The 12567-nt window shown below is 39.4% G+C and overlaps 1 protein-coding gene across 2 annotated transcripts in view; it reads left to right on the top strand.

The window, feature by feature from the left end:
- LOC122412235 (A disintegrin and metalloproteinase with thrombospondin motifs 7-like) overlaps positions 1–12567 on the top strand; it is a 72776-nt gene that overhangs the window by 39412 nt on the left and 20797 nt on the right. For both annotated transcript variants that reach the window (XM_043421655.1, XM_043421656.1), the window contains one exon: positions 573–913. In XM_043421655.1, coding sequence (XP_043277590.1) covers positions 573–913 — 341 coding nt within the window. The remainder of the gene's footprint in view (positions 1–572; positions 914–12567) is intronic.

Genomic DNA, 12567 nt, shown 5'->3' with positions numbered 1-12567 from the left:
AATCATCGCCTAATCGCATCGCGTCTGATTTAATGGCGTATAACTTATTCCTCGTGGGTAATACAGTACGTGTTTTATCGAGATGTATAATGTTCAACAATCGCACTCTGTTTAACTCCTATTTATGAGAGCGTTATTTCACTCAAAAATTATTCTAATAATATCATTCAATCGAGAAGGAGAAATAATCGTGAGCGTAGGCGAGTTATTACCTGGGTATCGAGGGATTGAGTAACTCGAATGTTTGGATGATTTACAGACGAATTACTCGCCCAGCGATTAGAATTAGTCTGTCAGATTTATAAATGTTTCATATTACCAATAAATGTGAGTAAATCCGTCACGAAAATGGAATGGATTGGATCAAAAGGCAACTAATCGTCGATAGAAATTGCTGTTGTCTTTTTTGGAATTTGGGAAACTGAATCGTTGATGGTGTTGAAATTTCTCAAGTCAGATTGAAAAACTTCACAATGTTTGTGTCATCGAAAATATTTCGCATGTTTATTTAACTCTACGAATCACGTTGAAATTCACTGCTTAATGGTGTCCCCTGTAACGAATGATTTTAGGAATCTACAGCAACAACGAAAACCACGAGAGATTCCATAACGAAATAGTGATACCTCGAAGAGTGAGAGACAACGGCGACCTAATTAGTCACGACGTGACCTATCATCATTCCGAAAATGACGAGGAGTTGCACTATAGAATCGAGCTCAATGGAACGGAGTATCACCTACAACTGACTGGATCGAGCGACTTCATAGCGCCAGGAATGATCGTCGAGAGACGGAAACGCGCTATTCACGTTCGTTCATCACCCAGGGACATCTCAACTAAATGCCATTATCGTGGATTCATTCGAGGACACACAAATTCCCTCGTCGCCCTGTCAGCTTGCAATGGTCTGGTGAGTATGTAGCATGAACAAAATCAATATAGTGATCGATCGATTTTAATGATTCTATTAATTCCACTGTATCTTGAAACTAAATTATTCATAAATTCAAGCATATTTATCAGTTTTGCGAAACACGTTTCTAAAAAGAGGATTAGAATTCCTGCCACCCTTCAATGATACGAGGGGGACCTCATTATTTTTCTGTGCCAAACGAATTTTCAACCAGGTTCCCTCTCTGTTTTTTTTTTTTTTTTCATTTTCGAGGGATGTTGTTCTTTCCCTAGAGATTAATTCTCCGTTTATTTCCGGGCAGTCGACATCCACGTTCCTTTTTATTTAGCTCGACAGTGAGGTCCCTGGATTTTTGCGTCCATTCTTTCCTTAACATTCAGCGGAATGCAATTATATCAATGCAACTGATGTGAAAAAAAGACAAAGAGAGAATGCTGGGAGACAAAGACGAAGAGAATGAAAAACATCCCTCATTGCTCATCTCCCGTGCTTGTTATCTTCCTAGCAAAAGCATCGAGCAAAGCTGACTTTTGTGCTCCGGGTCCTTCAGCATCCACTCCTCTTACAAACGGATAATAATCTGCTTATTTGCCCAAAGAAAATCAAAATAATGTTGTCAAAGCAATCGTTGATGTTGAATTACGATAGACCAGCAAATCCCGGTTTCACATTTTATCAAATATTGTTAAACGAAAAAAAACCTTTCTATATTTCATTCCCAGACGAATATATCCAGAAATAAGCATAGAAAAGTTCGTAGCAAAAATAGTTCGCTTCGATTTCGAACTTTAAATAAAAATTAAATAATTTCAAGTTATAGAAGAAAAGAGCGACTTAAAAAGAGCTTCGCGATTACACTTTTCTCCATTCACTCGTTTATTTTTATTCTTTTTTCATTTTTATTTGTTTCATTTTTATTTTCTCGCTAAAGTCTCGACGACGACTTGACGCTATGGCTCGCGTCGTCTTTCCAGGAGAGATTGTCAAGCTTAACCTTTAACTCGTATCTGGTAATGTGTCTCTGAAACGGGGATATATTACCCGGAGGTGAGCGGAATTCAAGGCTTGCGCGTATTCTACTACTTTATAAGCCATGTACATACAGATATACGCCCAGGACAACTGAAGACACGACAGTCTTTCGCGAATTATAATATTCCATGTCTCTCACTCACTCTCTCTCTCTCTTGCCATCTACATATCTCGCAAGCACAAATTATGCCTCATCTATCTTTTTTCCTCTGTAATTACTCGATTAAAGTGTCGTTAGCAGACATCAAACATAAAAGAACAAGAGAAAGAGAAAGAGTGTGAAATTCACTGGTCGACAAGAGTCGGAAATATTGAACGATTTTTGTTTAACTATGAGCACACCGAACTTCGATAAATTGTAACACCTACGCTGCAGATAAATTGGTGTTGAAAATAAAAATGATTCAACACCAAAAGTGGCTCTTCGTTTTGTGTTATTCAACGGTACAAATGTGCGAAGTCAAATATGGATTTCATTTTAGTTAACCCCGAGTTGACTATGCAGTTACGTACTTTTTCCGATCGACGCGTTGCTTCGGTACAAGTAGAAAGACCAAAATGTTGTTGTCGGATGGACGTTCGATGAATAACAACACAGGAAAAAATACACCTCGTCGATTTTTCGCTGTTGAAAAAAATGATTTTTTTTAAATCAATTTTCCATTAGCATTGCTTACTTTTTCAGCGTATAACAACATTTTTTTTTGAGAAAAAATGTCTTTTTCACGCACCATATTTTCGATGCAGACATGCCGAGTTTTCGGTAACGAAAGAAAAATCAATCGAACAAATTTCGACGATGGAAGTTTGGCACATGATCGTAAAATACGTCGCCTCCTCACGAGCCATAACGACTCGTAGTTTGTTATACATTATAAACTTGCAATATAACAATATAGTTGAACAAAACAATTGGAAATATTTGTCCACGGTATTCTCGAGCAAAATGATGATGCACGTCGGAGAAAGGAAGAATGAGAAGAAGTAAAAAGAGTCATGGTGCATGCATCAGCGCAATTTGCTGCTCGCAGCTTCCAGATAATGATTTAATTTGCCACCGCCTGGCAGATTTATGGCGGCGCACCTAACCGCGTGTACACGCTTCAGAGAGACAAATATACATGCGTAGGGACTTTTGTACACATTTGTAATTTACAATATACGATTGAGAGGGTATTTTCAACTCGAAAGGACGTAAACTGCACGTTTTCATGAACGAAGCACCGCCTCCTGCGATCTTTTAGTCCGGAATATCGATTTGTACGATATTTTCATTTTGAAATATCGATTTGTTCGCATGCAATAATGTAATCTCTGGAAATTCATCTCTCCCAAGTCTGTCCCTGTCGGAGTGTGCATCCGTAGCATTGAGAGCTCGAGAGAAAATGGGGCGATGGGGCAAAATGGGCCGGTATTGCGAGAACGACAAAAACTTTTCGGCTCAAACAAAAGGGTTTGTTTACTCGATTCCAGTGTACTCGAACCAGCATGTTTCAGGCTCCATTATCTTCCCGTTGTTAGCGAGATCTAACGATTCTTTATGAGGAAATAGCACCAAGACCAAGTGACGTGAAATAGTGAAATATTTCCATTTGCTTGCACGAAAAGAAATAAAAGTTGATCTAACTCTAATTATTTTGTCGAATGAAATAATCGTGCCGATGTAGAATCGTAGAATTATGGCAATTTGCATTGACTCAACGAAAATTCGATTGCACTAAAAACTCAATTCGCTGGCCCAAAGATTCAACAACTTTTTCGTTGAATCAACAAATCTCATTCTGTTCACCGCGATCCATCGATCAACCAGCAACTTCTTCAACGGAATCATTCACTTTCACAGACCAAACAATCTCAGCGACAATTTCTGTAAAATTTTTAATAAAAGCAAAAAAATTAAGGGATCACTTTGATTGAAACGTTGATACCAAAGTGCCCTGTCAAGCAGTCACCTCTCAGCCATCCCCCATCGTTCCATTTTGCCCCCACATCCTTCATAATGTCGGAAGCCCTTGGAAATGCTACCAGAAATGAAGACCCTTGCCTAAAGCTACCGGCTGCCTATATTTATTGCAGGCCTAAGCCGCCAAGATCGCTCTGTGTGTCCCATGCTAAAGAGCCAAAGGGTTGGAAGATGCCTGTACGAGAGAAACGCGGAGCCGCAATACGTTCGCGTTACACCCAACTCGGGTCTCACGCAATGCCGAGTAATTGCTCAATTTTCTCCAGAAACCTCCGCGGAGCTACGGCGAGAGATAGTGAGAGTTCTTGGTACACCCGATTCGCCGCTTTTACGAACATATATACATACATAGATATTTATGTGTACACATATATTACCGACAGATACGGTATTTACGGTATGCATGATTATTCATGTGAAAGGGAATAAGGAGACAAGAATGAGCCTCGAAGATTTACGAATCGAGGCTTTAAATACGTGGCGCAGCATCGTTCTTTTTTCCATAAATTAACTCAATCGACAGGGAGAATCTACACTTTTGTCCGAGACTTCAATCGAAATGAGTAGTTACCCATAAATATCGTAGTTAAGTAGTGATCAGTTTTATCTCTTCGAATGCTAAATATTTAAATAAATACAATCTCGGCGGAGTATTTCAAAATGATTTGCTTAAATTTACAATAAACGAGGATAATTTTAAAGTAAATGTGGCAGAGGCCGAGCTGGCATGAGGAAAACGCTCGAAATGCCACAATTTTCAGTTTTTCATATGAAGAACTGAAACAATCGCACCGTTTGGTATAATGAATCTTCGATAGAAATGTCATCCGACCGATTAAAGCGAGCGTACGTGATTGGAATAAACGGAGTTTGAAAACGTACTCGGTTTACAAGAGAGAAATTAAAAATTAACAGTCAAGGAAAAAGCTTAACTCGGAAAAGGAGAGAATTACAGGAATAATATTAAAACATCGTTTTGAAGCTGATACGACGATGATTGGCTGCGCCGTACGAATAAACGGAGAAGCCTGGAAAAGCTGTTTGCCATTCCACTCTTGCTCGTATTCTCATTCGACAAAATTCTCTCGCTGCTCCTCTCTTTCTCTCACTTCCTCTCACTGCAAGTTTTTCGAAGGACTATTCCACACGCCATTTCGTGAGCCATTCAAGAGTCTCTCACGGATCTCTTCGTCGCAATTGAATTATCTATCGAGCGGGCGCGGAAATTCAATTAAAACTGTCTCAGCATTCAATCGTCCAACTTCCTTCCTCCGTCACTCTTTCGAACTTTCCCATCGGCGGGTGTTCTATACGCGGAGAGAAAACGGGAGCGCTCAGGCGAATTTTACGAGGGTTCAAACAAAAAAATATCGTGAGATTTTATCCAGCGGTAATTGGTGATCGCTCACCGAGGAAATTTAGACTTATCTTATATATCAAGAGAATCCTCGATGGTGGAGAAAATTTCAGAGTCAACATAAATATCCATTTGATCCTTTCGGGATTTACCGAAAAGTCAAACGGATGTTAACCTTTTTGGTGCTGTATTGAAGTCGCTGGGGTCCTTTTTAATTTTTCATTGGCGTATAAAACATTGATGGAACCTTCGTGTACCCGAGACATCTGGTTTATATGAAACTTCGAAAATTTATCTGGATACCAGAAATAAAATAATCGACCCAACCGATCAGGATTTGATCGGTCCACGAATACAAAATCTACGTCATTAATGAAAAGGTAAATTTTTGGTAAATGCAGTAAACTGAAATAAAATTCTATATAAAGCGTGAAATCATTTTGATAGGGATCCAATCTAAATACAGAAATTTTCTCCCCAAACTGATATTTATGCATGGATTTAATTCGATTTAAAGAGCTTTCAAACTGTTCGACTCGATCCCCTCCGAAATTCTATAGCGGAGCGTATTCCTCGTTGTAAAAATAAGAAGAGTATGTTATTTTTCAAGAATTTTCAAAGTATTTAAGCACCGATTACAAACAGCACAGTATTTTGTGAATTTTCCAATTTTTCGTTCCTTGAATCCTAAACAGCTTTATGTGCATGGCAAAATGTGATGCACGTGATATATTTCGTTTTGTTTTCGTGTGTTATTCATCGTGTCAGACTAGCACTTACTGATAAGTAGAAATGTATTGTAAATCACAAATTTTGACTGTCAACATAGTAAATTTTATGATAAATACACGAATACGTGTGACATTTTATCAAACATATAGTTTTTTTCAGGGTTCCTCAAGCTAACTTTACAATATAATCATTTAAAGGGACTGGAAATATTTTTTACTATGCTTATAGAGAAAAAGATTCTTGAGTCTTGAATAAAAGGTGTGAGTGTTGGTCTTCTTACCATCGTGTATAGAGCAATTCTTATCGCACTGCTCTTCGAATTAATGCTGCAATTCAGTTCGTTTTTCGGTCTCGTTTTCTTCGTGTACGAATGCTTACAAGGTTTTGTGTGACTGAAGTTTATGAGATGCAATAAACGAGCGTTTATTCGATAAATAATGTTATTACGTTTGTTTCGTTGGGAGTCAAGGGCTGTAAAGTTATTCGTTTAGCCTCATTGACCATTGATTATGCACAGTTTTATTGCTTCGATGTCGGATCTGACTGCGTGCATCATTGTCATTGATAGACTTTGTCGGTGGATTTAATGACCATCGGGAACGAATCCACCGACGATATTTCCAGAGTATTCTGTTGATTTTCTCATTTTTAATCGTCTCTATGTTATTATTACTGTTGGATTTCTCTTCGTACATATAAATCTCCTTGAAATCTACTAAATCTATTTCCTTGTTTATGTCGATATCATTAATCGCAATTGTTACAGATAATTCTCGGTCTCTTTACCGTGTGGCAATTCTCAGTCCCTGAGAAAATATCGGTGTACGCAATAAGAGCATGTTTATTCATTGCATATTTAATACAGCGTATCAATTTTATTTCGCATTTCGTGCTCTATGGATCGTGATACGAGAGCAAGATTGACGGACACTTTGAATTACAAGCGAACCGTACGAGCTTTTCGTTTTATTCTTTCTGTGCTGTACATATCGCCATTGGTGGATGAATACAGATATGTTTCGGAAACATCTGCACGAGACTCTTTCTCTTTCTCTGGAGTACTCGTTGTTTCATATGATCCAGCCCTTATCGTAATTCATATCGTAATGGGATCATTTTTCAAAGAGCCACGACACGAGGGAGCCACACACATATAAATATTTATTGCAAAAACAAAACTGTTTTATTAAAACGTACACGCAACTAAGACCGCGAAGAATGCAGTCCTCGAGTCGTGTACTTGTTCACATAAAAATACAGCGGCAAAAGATCGAGACTGAGAAACGAAGAAGGAACAATGTAATGAGAAAACACTCCGAAACAATTGGTACACGATGTTTACTCTGTATTTACGATCACGCGATTTTCCAGAAGCTAATTGGTCAATTATATCCCTCAAGACTCCTCGTCTTTAAAACTCATTTATTGTTTCGCTTCCTACTCCAACGGAACGATGATCATTTCACGTTTTACGAGACCGAGGAGGTGAAAAAACAAAAATCGCAATAAAGCTTCCTCTCGAGTATCGTCGTAATGAAAATAATTATTTTCAAAATCATAAATAATGGTTATTAAGAATTATATTGAACTCTCAGTTACTTTGCTTTTGTATAAAAATGTAATTAAAAAATCACGAGGATCGTACGATTTATAAAATAATTCAAAGTCTCCCCTCTCGATGTTTGATGCTTTTCTGGGATCGTCCAATAACTTCTGAATCTTCCCAGTATATTTTCGGACTCATCATTCTCACATTCTCGTTGAGAAATGTTATTCCCGAACTGAAATAAAAGATGTTGAATAACGAAATCGACCTCGTTCACTTATTTGGCTCCAAAATAGTCAAGAAACCTCGAAACGTCTCAACGTCCCGTAGGCAAACGAGTATTAACGTTCCAGAGTCCAGAGATTCTATTTTTGCTCCAATTGTTTCATGAGATCTTAATCTCGATCCGCGAATTGCCCTTTGACACTCGAGTGAAGGATAATCGGAGCTTTCCGCGAGTGCACAACGCAATCCTGTCCTCCCTGCTCGCTCGTGAATCGCTTGAAAAGCAAAAAAGAAGGTGAAAAAATAGTGAGCTCTTACAAGAACCTCGAAGCAGCAGTAGCTCCCGATCGTTATGCACCGCCCACGCGGGAGGTCCCGCAGACCATTGAATGCCGGTATAAATCACGCAAGAAGTGTGAGAGAGTAGAGGCAAAGAGAAGCAAAAAGTGAAGGAAAGGGCGGGAGGGCATACGCGAGTAGTTATCATCACCGCGATGCCAGGAACTTGGGCAGAGTCGAGACTGAACGCGATCATCATCAGCATTCAGGAGCAGTAACGGTATAGCGTCCAAAAAATTCGCGTAATATTGCCATAACGCTCACGCACACGTACCTCAAGATGCATGTGCCTCTGACGAACGACAATTTACATTTTCCACTTTTTCTGTTTCATTCGTCCCTTATTCACGGTATAAAATATAAAAAAGTAATAATAAACCATTTTTACTCTCAATCGTTGAATAATTCGAGACGATTTATACTGGGAATTGAAAAAAAATATTCCAAACACGTACGCCCGCGTGAAATGATCATTAAAAACTGACATTTTCGATTTCGACGTTACGCTTTGGCACTTCCGATGCACCAAAATATCGTACTTTTTAACATTTGCCGTTTATAATGAAATATTAGTGAGGACCAAAATCCAGCTGGCTAGTAGATCGATGAAAATATAATAACTTTGAATAATGTCTGAAATCATTTGAACTCCGATTTCACTTTGATTATTGTTTATTACTGTCGATTCATTGCGTACACTCGAGTGCATACGAGCCCCTTATCCTTGTTAAATCAAGATCAATTATCTGATTGGTCAAGCACATTACATCAATCAGAGTTCATTGAACGGAAATATTAATCGAACTGTGATCCTTTTGATTAAAATAAAATTATAGACATTCTCAGGCAATATTTTTGCAGATATATAAACACGTCGCGAGTTCCGTGATTGAGCAACGCATTTTTGGAGTTGATATTATCGTTGATCCAACACTGCATCAGCTATTTTAACCGAAACGAATAAAGCCATTTTTCAATTTCATTCGTTGAAAATCATTTATCGTAAGAATATTTCTCTGCAATTATAAATTGAAAAGAAAAAAACATTTTTCAAAATTTCAGCATTTCAAAATTGAATAGAGCAGAACATCAGACTTTTTGTACTATCGTAGTTTTATCGCGACCTCTATATTCCGCTTTAGCCATTCAACAAAAGGTTCTAACGTAATTAATTTGCAACAGCTTGATGTAAGATAAGTGAGTTTCTCAAAAAATGTTCTGCATACATATTTACGAACGCGAATGTGTTCTACGTGCGAGGCGTGCACATGCGAGCAACGAATTTCCGTAGGTCCCATAACGCAAAAAGCATATACTCTCGTTCCCTGTAATTAAGGCGCGGTGCTCGATCAATCACTCGTTATCTTCGAGCATCCTTCGCGCTCCATCCCCGGTGCTTCTGTTGCCCAGTTCGATACAGCTCTCATCTCCTCTTACCCTGTCTCGTGACGTTGTTCACCGAGCGAGTAATCTGCGATATCCAAATCTCTTTGATGATTCCGAATGTTCCTGGTTCGATGACGTTTTCTCTGAGTGAGTACTCGAGCATGTCTGACTATTTTCGACTGCTATCACTTATTTCGAGACGAGCTCTCTCGGAGAAATTTTCTTCCGAGGGGATCAATCTACTCGCTGCATTGGTATGAATCGGTGGGCATATTCAACATTGAAAAATGACGAAAAATACATTTTGTAACGAGAAAAATAATCGACTATGCAATTTTCCCGAAGATACAATTATTTTTGGCATCAATTACGTTCTATAGAACTTGAAACGCATCGATCATACGAGGAAAGACTGGAAAAGGTTTTCGCTGATATCGCATTTTAACAACTTTATCTGAAAATGGAAAAAGGAAGAAAGCAAAAGGGAGCGTAGAGGAAATAAATATGAATACTGGTTTAGAAGGTGCTCGGGTGGCAACAAAGTACAAACTAAACAGGAAGTTACATAATTGCTGCATAATAATCAATGCAGGAAGATTGGAGATTGTCGTTGGGGCCTGTAATCGATGGCATCTATTGCATAAACTGTACCGCAGAACATCCGGTAATCTCAGCTTTTTATCTCTCTATCAATCTCCTCTTCTTTTTGTTTGTCTTCTTCATTTTTTGCAGCCCTCGTTTCTCTTGTACATCCTCGTAATTTATATGCTCTCGATAAGAAACGATGATTACGATATTGATTATATTTGCCAATTAACCGTGTCTATATTTCGATCGATCTTCGGTGGAAGGTACCCGAGCGGTTAATTGCTTGTGACACACATCGGAATCTCTTACTCAATTATTTTCGCCCCCTTTTCCAGACCTACGGTATACTGTCGAAGAAAAACATTGTTCGAAAAAACGAAGAGACAGAACCTCAGCCATTTGAACGTTGCGAAGGAACTCGAAACGATGGTTTGCTCGGAAAAAAAGTCAAGCGACGCTCCTAATATCGTAACAACAATCCACTCGAAATTCAATGAATAACTCGTTTGAATATTTCTTTTTACACTTTCGCAAGATCAAGTTACGTATACCGTTGGACCTTTGCGCGGTCTCTCTCGCTGAGGACATAATCGTGAAGAGGGTTGAGTGAAGACGAGAATTAAAAGTGGAAAATGATGATCAGATTGGTCGTCATACACGCGCCTCCGTAAAAGAAGAGAGAAGAGAGTACGAACACGCGCGATCCTTATCACGTCGTTCTCTCCGCTTAATCGACCGAGTCGTATTAGTCTTCGCAGTTGGTGGTATCGAATATACATAGATATTTACGTCGAGGATACGCTCGGTGCATGCCGCATATATACGTATAATATGGCGGTTGTTCAAAAGTAGTGTGCAACAGAGATAAAGAGAGCCTCTGGGGAGCAAATCATAAACTATAAAACATGGGCGTTAACTAGTGCCAGCCTACGAAAGACCGCCCATCGTACTGCTCGTTGGTGGTACAATAATCACTCCAACTCTTTCTCTCTCACTTTTTACCTCTTTCTCTCCTTCTCGTACTCCCGCGAGGCTCCAGCAACAATAATTTATATACGTGATCGTGCAGCATGCTTCGTTCTCCATTATGCATTTATATACATATATAATAGACACATATGCTATATGCTGAAGTACTTTGCAATATACGATATAGTTTAATTTAGTGCATCTTACGGAATGGTATAGAACTTTGCCTTTACTCGTTATACCTTCGTAAACATATTTTACCTCGAAGAATAATGATATTCCCGACAGCCACTTTAACCACGAGGCCTCAGCGGCCAGTATGATCTACATGTAACGATCATTACGCTAAGTAAACTCGATCTTGTGGGGTGAACGTGAAAAATCGTTTTGCCACATTTTTTTCGAGCGGCTCTGCATATATCGCTGTTTTTTCGTTGCTCATTCCCTGCGTGCTCGATGTATTTTTAACGACTTTTGAATGTACATTGATCCTTTCACGCTTAGGTTGCGATGCGAATCTGTCCCATCTCCGGGATTCTTGCGGAGGGAAATCGAATTTACGAGAATATTTCCTAACAAATGCGTCGCTAGTTTTAGACGTGCCTCTTGATAGGGCGCTGATCGGGAGGCAAGTAGGAACCGATCACAGCCCCGGTGCACTTGGATCGTCATTCTTTTTTAACGATCTTTTAGCTAATACGCGATACTGAAACGTCTGTAAGACATTTTTTCTCGTACCGCCGCAAGGTCGAATGTACTTTGAAAAAATTCCGCTCGACACCTCCACTTAGTGAACACTCCAAAAAACGTTGAACACAACGCATCAAAGTTTTTTCGAAGTCAAAATTATTTGGATTCGAAGAGTCCCAAGACTAGCGCCATTTCTTTCAAATTTGTTGCGACAACATTCCGAAATAGATTTTTCGAAAACCGGACATCTCCGACAAGCAAATAGCCGAGCAATCATCGATTTTCTGTCATAATCAGCATGCGCGGTTGTCGAATTACCGTGCAGGCCACGAGCTCCGAGGATTTGTCGAGGCGTCGAATATCCGCATGAGCGGAATCTTGGCTATACGCGAGGAAGACAAGCCTCGGGAATCCACTTATATCTACATGAGGGTAGTTCGTGGACAGGGCGTCAGTAGAAATGCCCGTATGAGGCCAGACACAAGTTTGAGAACGGATCTGTCATCTTCCATGCAGATACATACATACGCACAACGGAAGTTCGCTTCCTGGGCTTCTAATTGAAGACACACATACGTGGATCACGTTTGCTTAATACTCTCTCGAGAGAGAAAGAGATAGAGAGAGCGCGCGCCTCCGGAGATATCCCTGGATTTGTGTATGCCGAACTATACACGTAGCTTGTAATGAACAAAGCAATACACTCCTGTTGGCTCGTCTATAGTTAATTGTGTGTGTAAACCCACATTCTAAATCTCGTAGTCGCTTCGTACCGACAAACAAACGTGCGTGAGTACATCATTCGACGATATTAGAGTTTCTAT

This window comes from Venturia canescens, chromosome 6 (genome assembly GCF_019457755.1).
Source record: "Venturia canescens isolate UGA chromosome 6, ASM1945775v1, whole genome shotgun sequence".
In the NCBI taxonomy this organism is placed as follows: Eukaryota; Metazoa; Arthropoda; class Insecta; order Hymenoptera; family Ichneumonidae; genus Venturia; species Venturia canescens.
This window is presented reverse-complemented; position numbering and strand designations above follow the sequence as displayed.